This window comes from Babylonia areolata, chromosome 25, assembly GCF_041734735.1.
Source record: "Babylonia areolata isolate BAREFJ2019XMU chromosome 25, ASM4173473v1, whole genome shotgun sequence".
Classification (NCBI taxonomy): Eukaryota; Metazoa; Mollusca; class Gastropoda; order Neogastropoda; family Buccinidae; genus Babylonia; species Babylonia areolata.
The window spans coordinates 28,053,641-28,073,296 of NC_134900.1; the positions used below are offsets into that span (position 1 = coordinate 28,053,641).

Sequence of the window (19,656 nt, forward strand, 5' to 3'; positions counted from 1 at the left end):
GTGGACAACCCCACTCCCTTCCACCCACACATCAGCCAACACACTGTTGTTCTTCCCATTGCTTGACTCAGGCATTCAAGTGCAGTGCAAGCATCCACACATGTATGTGGTGTAGTTGTCCCCACATGCAGTGAAGTCATCCCCACATGCAGTGAAGTTGTCCCCACATGCAGTGAAATCGTCCCCCCAGGCAGTGAAGTCATCCCCACATGCAGTGAAGTCGTCCCCACATGCAGTGAAATCGTCCCCCCAGGCAGTGAAGTCATCCCCACATGCAGTGAAGTCGTCCCCACATGCAGTGAAGTCGTCCCCACATGCAGTGAAGTCATCCCCACATGCAGTGGAGTCGTCCCCACAGAAGAAGTCATCCCCACATGCAGTGGAGTCGTCCCCACATGCACTGAAGTCATCCATGCACTGAAGTCATCCCCACATGCAGTGCAGGCGTCCCAACGTGTTGTACGGGCACTCCCACACCCAGAGCTGGATGTGTCCCCACACACAGTGCAGTCATATCCACATGTAGTGCAGGCATCACACACACATCTAGTGCAGTTGTTCCCACACTTGAAGCACCAGAACAGTCACAGCAGCTGTCTTGTTCCAGCAGTGCACCTGTCCCCCCCCCACCCCCCACATGCAGTACAACCGTCCCCATATGCAGTAACAGCTGTAACCACATGGGGTGCAACCACCCCACCACTTGAAACAGCAGCACCAGATCAGCAGTCACACAGCAACTGCCATGTTCACACCACCACCACCAATCATCATCCCCTCCCCACCCCCACCCCACCCCAAAAAAAAACCACCACTGCTGTCCTCTCACATCAACAACACACTTAGCTTTCACCACTAACCAGAACCAACAAACACAACAAAAACCTCAGCGCCGTCGTTTGGCTCGGGCCCGCCTCCTGGCCGGGGTGGCGGTGTTGGCGGTGTTGGCAGCGGCCGCTGCGGCTGCGGTCTTGGCGTTGGCTCCGCGGGGGGTGGCGGTGGTGGAGGGGGAGGTGTGCTTGGCGCGGGTGGGCGTGGCACCGGACTTGCGGTGCACCAGCAGGTTGTCGTTGACCAGGTCGGCCAGGTGACCCTGCTCGGCCAGCATGGTCAGGAAGGTGGTGACGAAGGCGTCGTAGTTGTGGGTGCGGCGGCAGTCGTCGATCTGCAAGCATGCAACCAACATGACAGTTTTTCAGGGGTTTTTTTGTTGGTTTTTTTTTTTAGTTTGTATTTGTATTACTCTTTTTTTTGTCACAACAGATTTCTCTGTGTGAAATTCGTGCTGCTCTCACCCAGGGAGAGTGTGTCACTACACTGACAACGCCACCCTTTTTAAAAAGTTTTTCCTGCCTGCAATTTCATTTGTTGTCCTATCAAAGTGGATTTTTCTACAGAATTTCGCCAGGGACAACCCTTTCGTTGCCGTGGGTTCTTTTACGTACGCTGCACACGGGGCCTCGGTTTATCGTCTCATCCAAATGACTAGTATCCAGACCTCCACTCAAGTTCTAGTGGAGGGGGAGAAAATACTGGCGACTGCTGGTGTGATTCAAACCAATGCACTCAGATTCTCTCGCTTCCTCGGCAGACGAATCACCTCTAGGCTAACACTCCACAAGGGAGGCGCCACCATGGTTGGACATATCCATATATAAATTTACACAGTACCAGATCTTGCTAGGCAGATACATACCTGACCATCAGCATAACATAACACATGTTCAAATTAAACTGAATCATGCTGATTATACCAACCAAACTGACCGCACAGGGGCCATTTACAGCTGAACATCCTCCAGTTCTTAACCCTTTCGCTGCCAGGGAAATAAGATTCAAGCGAAATCTATCTGCCAGGGTTTTTTTCCACAAAACATGGGTATATATTTTCAAAAAATTCTGTGCTCTTTGTTATTTTGAGAAAGACCCATAAAAGTATATATTTTCTGAAAGGTAAATGAATAAAGAATACAAAACACGTGATTTTTTCCAATTTCATAACTTTTCAGTGACATGCTGTTGTTTTGAAATCAGTGTTTTATTTTTTGTCACATTTTCAACTTGTTCATTACAAACATTAGTCAGGTAATTTACACTATAATATCATATTTTCTGGAGAAATGGATAATACCTGTACACACAAAATATACTAGAACAACCACAATAAAAAAAAAATTAAAAAAAAGAAAAAAGAAAGAGATACACAGTGCACTGTGTACTACTCCAAGTGATAACATGGATGTGAGGCCACACCCCTGCGGTCTCCACCCCCCTCCTCTTCACCCCTCTCACAGGTCTCCACCCCCTTCCTCTTCAACCCTCTCACACCGTCACTTTATCCAGTTCTCTTCAGACCGCGTTGGCTGAATGACAAAATGTCGCTCAGTGTGTCCTGCTAATAATTCGGCCACTTTCTGTTGTCTGCACAGCTGTATAGCTGGCATCACTCACTGACAGTCGTATCTTGGCCAGTCTCTTCTTTGCTCCTTTTATTTTCTATAAAATCGTCTGATAAATGTTCATCACTGTCTTCTCCTTAGAATTTACGCTTCAATTCTTTCTGAGCATCAGCAAACAAAAGCAATCTTTGTTGACTTTGTGGACAATGATCGCATCTCTTGAGCACGGTGTCCAACATTTTGCTGAGTGAGCGAGGAGCCAGCCACAAACACTGCGACAGTAACCCAACCAAAACGTTCAAATACAGGATTGCGCTCATGATGTAGGGGGTTTTCTAGCTATGAATAGAATCTAGAATGATTTCCCAAGCTAAAGCTACCAGTATTTTTGTCAATTAACTCAATGCAAACCAAAGAAAAGTCAGAATATTTCAATGACAAGTTATCTCATCATTGTGGCAGTGAAGCGTACACCCTTGTACTGACGAGTTGTCTTGTCATATAGGCAGCCTGGGGGTTAAAACTAGCCGAAGAGAGCCCCAAAATCAAGAATGAGATTGAGACTTTCTGTTCATGTCTGAAATATCATAGCATTACCTCCACTGTCATACATGAAACTTTAAGAAAAGTGTGCCACTTTCAAAATCTTTCTTCAGTCTGATTTTAGACTATAGTTTGAAGAATCTCATGCCTGTAAATAACGTTAAAAGGTCTAACTGAAACAACATATAAAAGACTAATTCATCCATGTCTCTTTAAGTCCTGGCGAGATTTAAATCAAAAGCCCAAAATAATGTTAAACAGTCAATCAAAAGAATGTATAAATGACTAAATCTACCCGTTTGTTTCACTTTCAGTCCAGATGAAATTCAAAGGCACCAGTGGGTCACAATACAGCATATATACATGTGTGACTTTAATCAAGTTTCCTACATGGTGGGGTAAAAAAACAGCCATACACGCAAAACCCCACTCATATACATAAGAATGAACGTGGGAGGAACGAAGAAGAAGAAGAAGAAATAATCAAAGTTTAAATACTGATTTCCTTCAGGGACCGAAAAAGTGTCAGGAGGAGATGTGTGTGTATACCTTGTATTTCTTCCTTTTCTCCAACTCCTCCTTCAGACTGGCCTCACAGATGTCAATCTCATTCTCCACATTCTTCAGCAGGTCCAGCAGGTCCTGTAAACACACACACACACACACAGGCACACACACACACACGCACACACACACACAGATCCCTATTTCATCAAATACAATCATCACCACACCCACACACACATGGACTGTCACAACACACACACACACACACAGAGATGCCAACCCCTGTCAAGTGTTTGTAGGAACAATCAGGAAATCTGGTAGGAACATTTTGAATTTGGTAGGATCACTCGGACTCCCAGCCACATCAGCACACGTACATCTTATCTACAAGGAATACAAACACCTACCTGCAACGCCGCATAAGTGCTGTGATTAAGCTGACTGGTCCACTCAATGCTGTTTCAATGTACACATGCGTGTGATTAGTTGAGTATCATCAAGTGAGACCAAGGTTAGTAGTGACTGCCCTGGCCTCGTGATAGACAGGTTTAGAGCGTCTGGGTAATGTTACGATAAAAAAAAAGCATGTGACCATGCTATGTAGTCCAAAATGAACTTGTCGGAACAATTCTGACGATGGGGTAACGTCAGAACAAACTGCGATCGAGTGTAACAAAATACAGCGAAATCGTAAAAGTTGGCATCTCTGCACACACCATGTCATCCTCATCACGGTGACAAGACACAATCCACATTCATCACCCCTTTTCTCTGCAACTATGAAGCTGCGTTGAAAGACAAGCTGTCAAAACTCTCTGAAACTGAAGTGTACACAGCCTCCCTTCCCCCTCTCCCCACCAACACTTCTCACCCCCCTCCAACCCCCTTCCTCCACCTGTATGGATTGTGATGATGATGTATTAATGTTAGGTCACTTGGAAAGGAGAGCAGGTGGTCAAAAGTTAACAGACTACACCCCCCTCCCCCCCACCCCACAGCGTTTCTAACAACTCCTGGTTCTTCCTCTTTCCCTGCTGATAGGACAGTACAAGTTTCAGGTTTTTTTGTTTTTTGTCTTTTTTTAAAGTTTTCTTCTTTTTTTCCCCCTTTGCAATGAGTCTTTTTCGTTTTAAAAATGACATAAAATACAATTAATCAGGCTTAGTTAACACAGTGATCATTCAATACTGCAAGGACTTTCATGCTGCACACAAAAAAGTATAACCAATCAAAAGACCCCCCCCCCCCCAAACCTCCCCCCGCCCCAGAAAAAAAACCCAACAAACCAAAACAAACAAAAAACAACAACAAACAACAACAACTACATATACACAAACACTGACAGTACAAGCTGTTCCACATGGACCCCTACACCTTACAACCCATCAGTATTCTTACAACAGCTTTCCATCATCATACACATCATCATTACCTTTGGGGTGAACGCTCGGTGTGCCGACCGGTGTTTCCTCTTCTTTCTCTCCATGCCCTCCTTGGTGCAGCTGTCTTCTCCTGGACACACACACACACACACACACAAACACACATATATATTACTACTACAAATAATAGATAGTTCCTATAGATAGTTCCTATGGTGCAAACTCCCCATGTAATGAGCTCTAAGTACCTTACATAAAACAACACATATACAATAGTGCATAATAACAAACCTATGCACATGCAAAAAGAACACAAATACCTGTATCTATACACCAAGACAATACTACAAACTGCAGGTATGAACAATCACTCACACACACACACACACACACACACACACACACACACACACACACACACAGAGGAGAAAAATACCATACACACGCACACATGTGCACACAAACGCTTGCGCACACACACACAAACACCCACCCACAGACACACACACTACACGATGATTTCATAAGAGGGTAAAGTCAGGTGGGTAGGAGGAGGAAGAATGCAGACATGAATTTGCTTCACACACACACCAACGAAATGACAAACTCCACACCAAACAACCAAACCACACACATGCATGAACTTTTCTGCTGGTCAAGAGCAGTGTGTAAAACAAGAGAACAGACCATTTATTAAACACATTTCTAACTGACTTTACTATAATAAAATTTCTCCTATGTGTAGAGCGTTACAAAAGAGTTATGAAAGAGTGAAGAAGAAGAAGAAGAAGAACTCACCGTCCCCAGTCAGATGAGGGCTGTTCTGGCTGCTGCCCGGAGAGCTGAACCCACTCCCGACCTCCGACGCCGTGTCCGTGGTTTCGCTGCTGGGCCCTGATGACGTCCCGGAACCGAACTTGGTCTCGATGGTCAGCGGGGTGGTCACGTCCGTCAAGGGGCAGCAACCACCCTCCCCCTTCTCTGACTCCTCCTTCTCCTCTCCCCCACCACCACCAATCACCACCTCCACCGCTGCCACCTCGGAGGGCTCCAGGGAGGAGAGCTGCGAGGCCTCGGTGGAGGAGGAGGGGGAGTCGGTCTCCATCTTGATGGACACAGAGTCCAGGGAGGAGGAGCAGCACTGGCTCAGGTTGTCTCCCTTGCTGCCGTTGTTGTCCTGGGCCGAGGCAGCGGATGATGAGGAGGAGGCTGCGGTCAGGCACTCCGGCAAGCTGCTGGCCGGGCTCGACTCCAGGGAGGACTTCTGCTGCAGGCTCTGTGTGTGTGAGAGGGGTGTGGGGCAGGGGAAGGGGGGGGATAAATGTATTATGTGTTGGCAGTGAAGTCATCAACAGATCTTTATGGTGTGGGAAATAAGGATTGTGTGTTTCCCGACTCCTGCCAATAGACTTGTTTATCTCCAGAGACAAGACGAACCAAAGACTGGTTCCATCTGAAAGGAATTTTTTCCCAAAAAACACTTACCATGAACCCCACTGATACAGCCTCTGGCAGAGGTCAGATTCCTGTCCTGTGCAAAAATATGACTCTGCTCATATGAAGAAATCAAAAGTAGCTGTGGCTAGTGACTTTTCTTTAATATATTACCTCCCTTCTCCATGCCTGTACAGTGCCCTCTTTTCAGTTCACTGACAAAACTGGTCTATTAAAGGACAGTCAAATAATAATAATAATAACAATAATAAGGTTCTGTCTAAATTCATATTCACTAACAAAACTGATCCACTGAAGGAGAGACAAGGCAAACAAGAGAATGATTCCATCTGAAGAAAATTTTTACCCCCCCAATTGCATTGAATCTAACATACTTACCATGTATCAACTGGTACAGACTCTGAATCTGATTCCTGTCCTGTGCAAAACGCAACTCATGTGGAAAAATCAAAAAGTAGCTGCAGCTAGTAACCTCCCTTAGGATATTACCTCCCTTCTCTGTGCCTGTGCAGCGCCCTCTTTTCGGGCAGCCGTCTTCCACTCCTGCATCCTGACTAACACTGTGTTGCCTGGTTCCTGCCAATCAATATATCTAGAGCTTAGAATGGTTCCATCTTGATTCATATTCGCTGACAAAACTGGTCCACTAGACGAGACAAGATGAACCAAAGAACGGCTCCATCTTATCATTTTCACTCACAAAACTGGCCTAACAAAGAAAGATTCTAACTCCAACTGTAATGTTTCGTTGAGGGTAAAACAACAAGCTACAAGCTTCTTTTTACCATGCCCTCACAAAAAAAAGAAAGAAAAACAGAGGGAGAAGGAGAGGAGGAGAAGGAAAAGAAAAAAAAAGCAGAGAAAAAACCAAATAAACAAACCAAAAAAACCCAAAAAAAACCCTACCAACTTCATAGAATAATGCAACTTTTAAAAAACAATCATACTGAAAACTGGAAAGGAAAACCCAAAACTTTAAAAATCTTCATCTTTCTCTGATGATGACGAAAAATGAAGTAAACAACAGTAAAACAGCCATCAACTTGTAAAAAAAAAAAAAAAAGTAAATAATGTTTTGAAAGCAAACAAAAAAACAACAGAAACAAGGCTTACAACACGTAAAAATTTTAATCAAATCTTGGAAACAAAACAAAACAAAAAAAAACAACCCCAAAACAACCCAAAACAAAAACAAAAAACTTACAAAAAAAAGACAAACTAATCAAAACAGAAGAGCAAATCATGAAACTAAATACAGATATATTTCTCCAATAACAGAAGAAGTATAGTATAGCATTCACAGGCACAGTAGACATTACTGATGAGTAGACAAAATGGAGCTTTGCCAAAATGCAGGCCCTATCCAAGACCGTCAGAAATGGAGCAGACAGTAAGTGATGGCTTCAGCAGTGCAGCAACTACGCGACCAAGCCAGGTTACAGGGAACAACGACAGCAACAGAACAAACAGAACAGAAGAAGAAAAAAGAACAGCATTTGTATGGGGTGGTAAGGGGTGAGTGAGAGGGGCCGGGGGAGGGAGGGAGGGCAGAAGGGGAAGTCATTTGTATGGGGTGGTAAGGGGTGAGTGAGAGGGGCTGGGGGAGGGAGGGAGGGCAGAAGGGGAAGTCATTTGTATGGGTGGTAAGGGGCGAGTGAGAGGGGCCGAGGGAGGGAGGGCAGAGTATGGGGTGGTAAGGGGTGAGTGAGAGGGGCCAGGGGAGGGAGGGAGGGCAGAAGGGGAAGTCATTTGTATGGGGTGGTAAGGGGTGAGTGAGAGGGGCTGGGGGAGGGAGGGAGGGCAGAAGGGGAAGTCATGTCATTTGTATGGGGTGGTAAGGGGCGAGTGAGAGGGGCCGGGGGAAGGAGGGAGGGCAGAAGGGGAAGTCATTTGTATGGGGTGGTAAGGGGAGAGTGAGAGGGGCCCAGGGAGGGAGGGCAGAAGGGGAAATCATTTGTATGGGGTGGTAAGGGGTGAGTGAGAGGGGCTGGGGGAGGGAGGGAGGGCAGAAGGGGAAGTCATTTGTATGGGGTGGTAAGGGGTGAGTGAGAGGGGCCGGGGGAGGGAGGGAGGGCAGAAGGGGAAGTCACTACCTGCTGCATGGCCTCCAGCACAATTTTGTGGTTGGTGCGTAACGTGGACAGCTTCTGTTCGTACAGCTGTCGCTTGTCCGGCACCACAACCATCAGGTTGAAGCGGATGTCATGGTAAGGCTCACTGCACACACACACACACACACACACACACACACACACTCACACACACACACACACACACACACACACACGCAGCAGCAACGACTCACATTTGATCTAAAGGTCACATCCCACAGAGCAACACTGACGTAAAGCTCACTTCACACTCGGCGACACTGCTCTTTTTATATACAAAGTAAGACCTGACATATAGCTCACTCCACACACAGCAACACTGATACTTGAAGGTCACTTATCAAACAGCAACACTCACACTTGAAGCTCACTTCACACACAGCAACACTGATATTTGTTCTTGTTCTTGTTGCTTATAGTCCAGCCGACCACACAAGGCCATAACAGGACTGTGAAACTGTACTAATGCTCAACCGTGCCAACATAAAGACTGTCACATCTACCAAAAAAACCCAACTGAGACAAACCCACAAAACACAGTTCATGACAGAGTATCCCAACCATTTAGTTTCCTTAGGGCAAATAAGACTAGGCCATGCTGAGGATGCCTGCCATTCAGCTTAATTCATCATCCCCAGATTACAAAAAACTGTAAAAAAAAGGAAAAAATAATTCCAAGCCAAACAAAAAATACATAAAAAAGGCCATATAGACAAATAACACTGCAGAATGGGCAGCTAGTGCCCATCCCAGTGTTTACAATCTCACTACCTAATTACCAGAACAAAACAGCACAGATGGGGTGCATCACAGACTGTGGAAAAGAGAAAAAAAAGTGTCAAGACTTGCTTGAAAAAAGAAAGGGGAATGGACTGGAAAGGCAGAAAAAGCAGACAACAGGGAAGAAAGAAGAAAGGCAGAAACAAAGAGAGTGATAGAAAAGAGGTAATTTCTAGCGCAGAATTTCCAGAAGGCGGGGATGCTATTTATACGGAAAGACCCCCAGCATCCCTATGGGGGAAACACCGATATTTAAAGGTCACAATACATGTATCAACACTAACATACTGCTCACATCAACCACAGCAACATGGATTACTTAAAGTCCACTTCTCACTCAGCACACTATACTTCAAGGTCACTACACACACAGGAACAGTAGCATATAGTGCATGTACTGCTTGCGTCCATGTGTATGTGTGTGTCTAGAGGTGACCCACTCACCCACTGGTGGCGATCCCCAATCGTTCTGTGATAACTCGGCGAAACTTCTCTGTCCAGTCTTCTGATGGTTCCCATGGACCTAACACACACACACACACACACACACACACACACAAATATAAAATGCATATGCGGTAAGCAAATAACTGTAATCCATCTACTCATTCATTGTCCGAGCATAAGACAGTTATTTCCAAAAGATGTAGTTGATGACTTTTCTTCCAATATTTCATTAGCCACTGAAAACATTTTGAATGATTATTCATTGCTTAGAATGTTTTCGGAAATTTTAAACTCCAGTCCCGTTGGTATCCTCCTCTGATGTATTATAATTAATGTTGTTATTTATATTTACATTATTGTAGGTTAATACTTGTTGATATGCATATACATATTCTCCTTCCCATGACACCTCATTCAATACACACCACAATCTCTTTAGACTTTTTCTAATAATATACTTTTCCTCTGATACATATCATGAACACTTTTTTACACTAATATCCACATGCATTCCCTTTCCTTTATCCACTACTTTACTCCTTTCCGTCTAAAAACACTTATAGTGAATAGACGTTAAACTGAAGAAAACACACACACCACACACACAAACACACACCACACACACAAACCACAGTCTCACACATAAAATGATACACACAAACCTAACACAGTCTCTAACACACACACACACAAACACGCACCAGTCTCTCTATCTCTCTCACCCACACACAACAGTTGCACACACACACACACACACACACACACACACACACACACACATGACACATGCCACTAATGTGTAAGCCATTTACCTCGTGTTCATAAACTACACCTATCTCTACAATGATAATAAAGAAACCAAATGACTGATTTTAACAAGAACAATTTTAGCCACTAAATTATTCCAGTGAGGTTGACTGCAAGGTGAGTAGATACTGCCCTCTGACAGATGACATATGAGCAGAACTAACTTGACAAACCCTGTCAAGTTGGTTATCGATAAGATGTCCCATATTTCAAGTGTTTTATCAGATTCTATATTTACAATCTAACAGAATAGATCCAGTGGGAATTCTACGTCTTCATACTTTCATTTAAGGTTTCCAGTTGTCACAGTATACAGACCAATCTAATACACTACACCATGTCTGCTGTACTGCAAAAAAAAAAAAAAAAAAAAAAAGGTGTTTGACACAAGTCTGACATGAGGCAATATGGGTTACAATGAAAAAAACTGACCGTCTTTATCTTTTGTTGCTCATTAAGTCCGGCTTATCACAAAAAGCCATATCGAGACTCAAAACCTAAACACTGATTCAAAAGAACCTGAGAAAAAAAACACCACCACCTGGAAAAGAAAAAAATTTAGGACCGAACAGTCACATTCTCACACATAAACCTTTCAATTTAGTCTTTAACTCTTTCACCACTATATGCGACTTTAGTTGACATGACAGTACACCGCCATAGGTGACTTTTGTCAACATTGCGGGATCATGTTGATATGACCACTTTTCACACTGTAACAAAGTTTGACAGCTGCAGCCGGTTTCTCACCAACAGAACAATGACTAGCCTTTGTCCCCAGACCGTGTTTGAAGTGCACAAGCCCATCGTGTTGTTTTAACACGAAACGAAGCCTGTGACTAAGAACATTGTTTCTAAAATATTTGGCAATGGGTAGTGTTTTTCACACAAAAATTTGGTGGTGAAAGAGTTAAAAGGAAATTTTCTATCTAAAATTACGTTTAATTCACATACTTACCATGACCCAACTAGTGCAGACTCCAGCAGGGGTCTGAAATTCCTGTCCTGTGCAAACTACTATCCGCCTATGTGGAGAAAACTAAAGTACTATGGCCGATAACCTCCCGGAAGTAGGTAACCTCCCCTTTGTCCCCCTGGCTAGCGCCCTCTTTTTCCAGCAGTACATCACAACTGTGTATGTTTCACACAGAAAGCTGCTACACAAAAATTGGATTATTTTTCATTATTATCATTACTACTGACCATGGTCGATGGGGTATGGCTTGAGGCCGTCCAGCTCAAAGAGATGACCGTTGATGGGCACGTAGCTGACGAAGTGGAAAGACTCAGAGTCCATGGTGCGCACCGTGGAGATCCCAGACTGCTTCTCCGGCAGCTGCTTGGGTTCGGGTCTGACAAAACATCACAAGACATGACGTTTAATTTCGGGAAACCATGTGGGCGCACATGAAAGCTTTACACATCTCTTGTAGTGGAGTGGTTGTCTCATGATAACGCTTTATTCAAATTTAAAACAGGAAAAAAAAAACAAACCAAAAAAATAAATACATCGCATTATATGCAAACATACACAGGGTGTGACTGAGAAAGAAGTGGGTCACATGCAACACATGTTAGCACATTAAAAAAAATCCCAGACTTATATTCAAGCGCTCATCGAACATTATAGAACACAACAAACCTTCATCATTAGAAAACACACACACACAAAAAAAAGAATATGAATGGATCTGTCTGTCTGTCTTTTTCTTTATTTCCAAAGCGATATTTTTCCTTTCCAAATTTTTTGCAGTTTCTCATTTTTTTCCCCTCAAACCAATGACGAAAGCTACATAAAGAGAATTTCAAAAACAGAAAAAAAAGAGAAAAAAAAAAAGAAAAAAAATGCTCTATGACTTGCATGCAACTGAGACCAACAGCAACAACAACAAAATAAAACAGTGTGCGCTATGTACCTGGCGTGACTGTTGTGTGCCCGGGCCAGGTCGGGCATGTTGCCGATGGCGTACCCTTTGTCCTCGGGGTTCATGTGCTGCGTGAAGTCCTTCACCCGGGTCAGCGTCTCCCCCAGGTGAACCTTGTTGGAGTTGAGCAGCACACTTAGCAAGGCGTGGGTGGCGCAGGAGTTGGGAATCACCTGACAGTGACACACACACAGACAACCTTGTAAGAGTTGAGCAACACGCTCAGTAAATCGTGGGTGGCACAGGAGTTGGGAATCACCTGACAGCGACACACAGACAGACAACCTTGTTACCTTGTTAGAAGTGTTGAGCAACACGCTCAACAAGGTGTGGGTGGCACAGAGTTGGGAATCACCTAACAGTGACACACAGACAACCTTGTCGTAAGAGTTGAGCAACACACTCAGTAAATCGTGGGTGGCACTGGAGCTGGGAATCACCTGACAGCGACACACAGACAGACAACCTTGTTGTAAGAGTTGAGCAACACGCTCAGTAAATCGTGGGTGGCACAGGAGTTGGGAATCACCTGACAGTGACACACACACAGACAACCTTGTTAGAAGTGTTGAGCAACACGCTCAGTAAATCGTGGGTGGCGCAGGAGTTGGGAATCACCTGATAATGACACACAGACAGACAACCTTGTTGTAAGAGTTGAGCAACACGCTCAGTAAATCGTGGGTGGCACAGGAGTTGGGAATCACCTGACAGCGACACACAGACAGACAACCTTGTTAGAAGTGTTGAGCAACATGCTCAGTAAATCGTGGGTGGCACAGGAGTTGGGAATCACCTGAAAGCGACACACAGACTGACAACCTTGTTGTAAGAGTTGAGCAACACGCTCAGTAAATCATGGGTGGCACAGGAATTGGGAATCACCTGACAGTGACACACAGACAGACAACCTTGGTGTAAGTGTTGAGCAACATGCTCAGCAAGGCGTGGGTGGCACAGGAGTTGGGAATCACCTGACAGCGACACACAGACAGACAACCTTGTTGTAAGAGTTGAGCAGCACGCTAAGGAAGGCGTGGGTGGTGCAGGAGTAGGGAATCACCTGACAGTGACACACCGACAACCACGTTGGAGATGAGCAACATGCTCAGTTTCAGTTCTAGTTTCAAGGTGTCAAAGCATGCGAACCTATCCATATACACTACAGTTTTGCCGCAAAATAGGTGTGAAAAGATCTCCAGGCCCATGAATGTAACGCTTAGCAAGGTTTTCAGTCTGCTGTATTTAGGAAGTCCCTGAAAGACCTGAAGATATTTGTGCATTGCTGGTTTGGAGATGATGCCAAAATTCGTTTGATTAGTAATGGCTTTCGCTCTACCTTTCACTTTAGACGGCTGCTCCCTCTCGCTCATTCTTTCTTTGAGGCGATCAGTGGTGTCATGGCCTTGAACCCATTTTTTTAGGTATTCTTTTACTTTTCTTAAGATTTCAAATCTTCCAAGATGTAGGCCACTCGTTATCATCGTGCTATCAGCATGTCTGTCGGCTTGCTCATTTTCCTTAACTCCTGCATGTCCAGGGCAGAATATCCATGTAAGCAAAACTCTCAGCAAGGCGTGGATGGCACAGGCGTTGGGATTCACCTGACACACATCCATATCATCCGACTTTCCTTCGATGCTTACTTCTTCTATCTTTCCTTCTTTCTTCCATTGTCTATGCTTTTTTTTCTTTATTTTGCATAAATAATTTAGCTAAAGCATTTTATTTTTACCATCCAACAAAGATTTAATGTGCAACACATCACTTTGTTTATATAAAGCCTTTAAAACCTGTGCAGTTTGTAGTACTTAAGAAAGTAATTTACTATTTCAAAATATACATCTAGATGTGATGTTTTTCTGTGTATATGATTATGATTCTGAACACTAAATTCATTTAATTACTTATCTATCTATCTATTCATGTATATGATTTTACTTCATTTTATTTTCTCTCAAGGCATGACCAAGCGCGTTGGGTTACGCTGCTGGTCAGGCATCTGCATAGCAGGTGTGGTGTAGGGCAAAAATATGGATTTGTTCGAATGCCGTCACGCCTCCTTGAACAACTGAACTGAACTGAAAACTTGTGCAGTTCCTTTTCTTTTTCCCATGAATATTACTCGAGATGTGAGACCATCCCTTGTGTGTGTGTGTGTGTGTGTGTGTGTGTGTGTGTGTGTGTGTGTGTGCAGTGAACTGTTGCTGAGAGCTGCAGTCAGCGGCTCACCTGTTGAGCAAAGAAGATGCTGTTGACAGCCTCGTCGTCCGTGACAAAGGAGTCCACCTCTGGGTTGGCCTTCCTCCTGCTGCGCCTCTCCTCGATCCACCGGAACAGGAAGATGAAGCCATACACAGGCCTGGACCATCACACAGCACACACAATAATAATGATAATAATAATAATCATCATCATCATCATATATTTTACTTATATGGCACAAACTCCCCATATAATGAGGCCATTTTGAACAGGTGAGTTTTACGTGTGACAACAACCAATGTTTTATTGTGGGTCAAATGGATTCATGACCTAAAAAGCTTCTTTACACCATCCGTGTCCCCCCCCCTCTCCCCCCCAACTCTCTCTCTCTCTCTCTCAAACACACACACACACACAAACACTTTTTTTTTTTTTTTTTTTTAATAAAAGAAATAAATGAAACAACGTATCTAACTGTAATAAATTTACACAAAAAAACCCCATTAAACTTTGAGAAAAATCAACACAAAACTTCAATTATAACATGAAAATCTTCACACTCACACACACACACACACACACACAAACACTTACAATACACATACACTCAAACATGCACGTACATGTGCACATACATGTATATACTGCATGTACACACCCACACGTAACTCTTCTGCACCCCTTCCGTTCATACCCATTTTTTAACAGCAAGCAAAGAAAGAATATCATTGACCCACAAAATGTAACAGCACACAACATCTCTCTATTTTCACACAAACTACAAAGCAAAAGACCTACTGAGGAAACAGGGTTTGTAACATGAATTAAATATAAAAACATAATCAACATCATGTCATTAACAAAAAAATATTTTTAAAAAGAACCAAAATGTCTCCTTTCCATTAAAACTACACAAGGTTAACAACACCTCAGCTAAGTACAGACAACGCTGTCCAAGAGATATGTAATATAACCATGGAAACATAAGTCTATGAAGACTAGAGCTGGGGACACACACTTTTCATAACATTGCTCATACTGATTATCACAGGGATGTCAACAAAACTGGTTCTCCAAAAAAAAATATTTCACAGTCTTTCTTGTGACCGTGCACAGTGTAATGTCATAGAACTCTCAAAGTCAAAGTGATTTCATTGCAGCTCATAACATAATTATAATAATTCTTTTCTTCCAATTTTAATTACATTCACTGACCCTTCCATTGATTTTGTCAAGTCATAGATTTCCTCCACTTGAACACCCTTCACACCTGCAAAGAGAACACACACACAAACACTCACCACAAACATCTCCATCAGAGAGGATTCTTCTTCTTCTTCTTCATTCATAGGCTGCAACTTCCACGTTCAGTTGTAAGTACATGAGTGGGCTTTTACATGTATGACCGTTTATACAACGCCATGTAGGCAGCCATACTTGTGGGGAGAGGATTCAATGATGTTCATCTTTATTTCTAAGATAACTATTTCATGTTTAACAGTGCAGAACCAGAAAGCAATAGACCAATACAACTGTAATGCTGTAATAAACATAATCATAAATGAATAAATGAAAAACTATATCATAATGATAAACTAGAATCTATTGGTCTAGAGCTGATTGAGTTGTTCTCAAACATAGTTGATTTACAAAATGATGGCAATCAATCACTAATGCATCTTGGTGCACTTCTCTGAAGGAAAGACAGCTGCTGTGAGTGTTAACACTGGCAAACACTGCAACAACTATCGTGCAGAAATTGAAGCACTCATGCAGGCCACCCCCATGATTCATGACTCAGACAGTGAGTGAATGACTGCAGCCAAGCTGTCTTCTGTCAGTGCTGCAAGCCCTTCAGAACAACAAGCACCCATCCTTGACGGCAGCGCTACAGAAAGTGGCAAGAACTAAGCAGACAGGTCATCCTCCAGTGGTGGCAGCACCACAGAGAGTGGCAAGAACTAAGCAGACAGGTCGTCCTCTAGTGGTGGCAGTGCTACAGAAAGTGGCAAGAACTAAGCAGACAGGTCATCCTCCAGTGGTGGCAGCACCACAGAGAGTGGCAAGAACTAAGCAGACAGGTCGTCCTCTAGTGGTGGCAGCGCCACAGAGAGTGGCAAGAACTAAGCAGACAGGTCGTCCTCTAGTGGTGGCAGCACCACAGAGAGTGGCAAGAACTAAGCAGACAGGTCGTCCTCCAGTGGCTCCCAGCAAATAGCAGGGTCCATGGGAATGAGCAGGCTGACAGGCTGGCAAGGAAGGGCACCTTTGGGGAGCAACCCAACAACAGTGTAAAATTCAGTGAGATGAGGTCCCTCATCATGGCATTTATGGTGCCTACAACAATCAGGGACGACTACCACCACCTGACCACATGTTACCCAGAGAGCAGCAAAATTTCCCAGTGACTGAGTGAGACTTCACACCAGTCACAACAGACTGAACAGCCACGTGAATTGAAAATTGAAGCTGGTACCATCTCCCACCTGACCCTGTCAACAGGAAGATCAGTCAGCAAAGCACATTATCCAAACCTGCCCCCTGCACAAACAGGCACTGAGGCAGGGCAAGAAATGTTGCCTGTCAACATTCCACTCATAACCAAACTATAGCAGTATATGACAGCCACGAAGAGCGGGAGAAAATGACGCCATTCATCACCAGAGCTGGACCGATGGTCTAGCTGTGAACACCAAGAAGAAGAAAACTAATGAAATTATCACTGACAGATTTTGGGCTTTCTCCAATTTACAGCGTCTTCATAATTCTTTTTTTTCCTTCTTCTTTTTTATGTGATACTGACAACAATCACAGCTGGACTGACAGGTTTTATCAGTATAGGTCTACCATCCTGCCCAGTTTTCTGATTATCTTTGTAACCTGTTCACTTGTTGCTAAGAAAATGCCAGTATTAAACTGCACAATGCATATACAAAGTACACACAGAATCAGAGATGCATACATTATATCTGTTTGTGCATACAGAAATTAGAATCACCCATTCACCATGAATCTGACAATCGGTATATATATACATATGCACAAACTGCGAAAAAATTCTGATAAAAAAAACAACTTCACTCACCAAAATCTTCCATCAACAAGGTAAATAAACCTGCAACATACAATCACAATCAATATGTAATAATTACTTAGCTGATGTTGATTCTGTCTAAAACCTCACACAATTCAATTGATATTACCTTTTCACACTTTTAATTTCCAAAACTATCAAAATAAAATATGTGATCTAAATCATGTAAGTAATGATGTGCTACTGCCTGGTAGTCTGGTTCCTTGTATAATCTGAAAATAAGCCATAAATCAAAATCTGAAAATGGTGAAGATAGAAGACAGAGTTGACAGGGCACCTTAATATTTTCTGATTATCAATCAGTCTCTTTTGTATCAAGATGTATCATCTGCTATCAAAAGAATGCAATTTTGTTACAATACTCCACTAATAAATATTGAAAACATTAGAAACAGAATGTAAGGCAATGAATGTGGCTGGTGCTTAAATTGCTATTCTTATCATTACGGCAATATTCTCCATCATTTCAAGGCCATAGCACAAGAGGACACCACTGGACCTGACACAATGTCTTTGAAAATTACCTAAGATAAAAACTCAAAGCATGGGTCAAGGACACTTTGATTTTATTTAAAATGAAATGGATTACTAGTCAGCTTTCACTGTGTCTCAAGGTATGCTGTGTGCTTGATAACAACTTTGGGAGCTAAGTTAATGTATTGCATTTGTAATAAATATCAAGAACAACTTGTTGACTTGTTCCCATAAAACTTTACAAGGATTACTCAGCATGTACAAAAAATATTCCTTCACAGTTGCTTAGTTTTTCAAAACATTTTTTTTTTTTTTTTTGTAAATTAATTCATGTCCTGTTGGATATCTCAGGAACTGGTATTATGATAGTCAGCCATGTCAAAACAATGACCATCAGAACAGCAGAAGAGGCAACTGCTGTCCCGACTATCTGGGCTAGATTACACAGTGAAGTGTGTCTTGCCCAAGTTTCATCTTAACACTCTCAGTCAAGATGGCTTTAGGACAGTCGGTGTTGGGGCTGGTCTAGTATTGTAGTACTGGAACACCTATGCATCTATAGCCCACATATGCGTTCTTGTGACCCCCTTTAGTTTTATGCACATGTATGCACACAATGACACATGCACACAATGTGACACATTGCATACACATGCTTTCACACACAGATCTTGTGGAACATTATACTGTTTCGCATTCCATTATCAACTCAGTTCTGTTTTGTTCTTCCGTTCTCTAAAGGTATTAAATTTGCATTGTTTATGAAACAACAAATCAGTTCAAAGCATTGTCATTGGTAACAAGTACGCTGGTTATTCACCATGTTAACTGCGCTATGTTCAACAATTCTGACACCAAAACGTAACTTAAACACATGTAAACAGCAGTACCTTTTGGACCCCAAGACTGCTGACATTACAAGTGTGCAGAAGTTTACAGATCAACAGTTAGGTCTGGTCTCCAGAACAAATGAAAACAACTGCGCGTTGCGCGCCGGCAATAAATCAAAATTGTTGGAAGCCAAGTGCCCTAAAGATACAACATTCAACAGGACACAAACTCAATTTACCTGGGTCACTTTCTAGTTCCAGCCAGCCCTTATTCATGTTTGGGTATCTGCACACTGACCACTTCCAACTAAAAATTGGAATGTTTGTCAACAACAATCACAACAAACTTCTCAGTCGCTCTTTTCTGCTGGTACCTTTTGTGTCTATTTACCGAAATTCGTTGAGATTCACAAGAACTTGCCGAAAACAACCAAAACCTTGAGACGTCTTCTGTGATCTGACACAATTTTGTGCTTATTCACGGTGCATATCGGAAGCCGGACGGTGCGAAGGCCTTGTATCTTGGGTGTTTAAAGTATAGTATGAGGATCCTGGGTTCGATCCCGGCATATCACATGTGGCATAACGATTGCTGGGTACCTCCCGAAAGTCGGGCTACGCGATCACGTCCGTGTCGGTAACACCAGGTTCGTGCCGTTATCACTACGTTCAGTAGCTCTACTTGTCCAAAACACCA

At 43.2% G+C, this 19,656-nt stretch overlaps 1 protein-coding gene across 1 annotated transcript in view; it reads right to left on the reverse strand.

Annotated features, from left to right (window-relative positions):
* Positions 1–19,334, reverse strand: part of LOC143299723 (ubiquitin carboxyl-terminal hydrolase BAP1-like) — a 19,919-nt gene extending 585 nt beyond the window's left edge. The window contains exons 1-12 of the mRNA XM_076613099.1: positions 19,199–19,334; positions 17,647–17,676; positions 15,777–15,831; positions 14,589–14,718; positions 12,348–12,529; positions 11,635–11,783; positions 9,622–9,700; positions 8,380–8,503; positions 5,630–6,107; positions 4,882–4,961; positions 3,492–3,584; positions 1–1,165 (exon numbers count right to left, since the gene is read on the reverse strand). The exon at positions 1–1,165 is cut by the window's left edge and continues 585 nt beyond it. Of these exons, the coding sequence (XP_076469214.1) occupies positions 887–1,165; positions 3,492–3,584; positions 4,882–4,961; positions 5,630–6,107; positions 8,380–8,503; positions 9,622–9,700; positions 11,635–11,783; positions 12,348–12,529; positions 14,589–14,718; positions 15,777–15,831; positions 17,647–17,676; positions 19,199–19,235 (1,716 nt within the window). The 5' untranslated portion in view covers positions 19,236–19,334 and the 3' untranslated portion in view covers positions 1–886. The remainder of the gene's footprint in view (positions 1,166–3,491; positions 3,585–4,881; positions 4,962–5,629; positions 6,108–8,379; positions 8,504–9,621; positions 9,701–11,634; positions 11,784–12,347; positions 12,530–14,588; positions 14,719–15,776; positions 15,832–17,646; positions 17,677–19,198) is intronic.
* Positions 19,335–19,656: the final 322 nt, after the last annotated feature.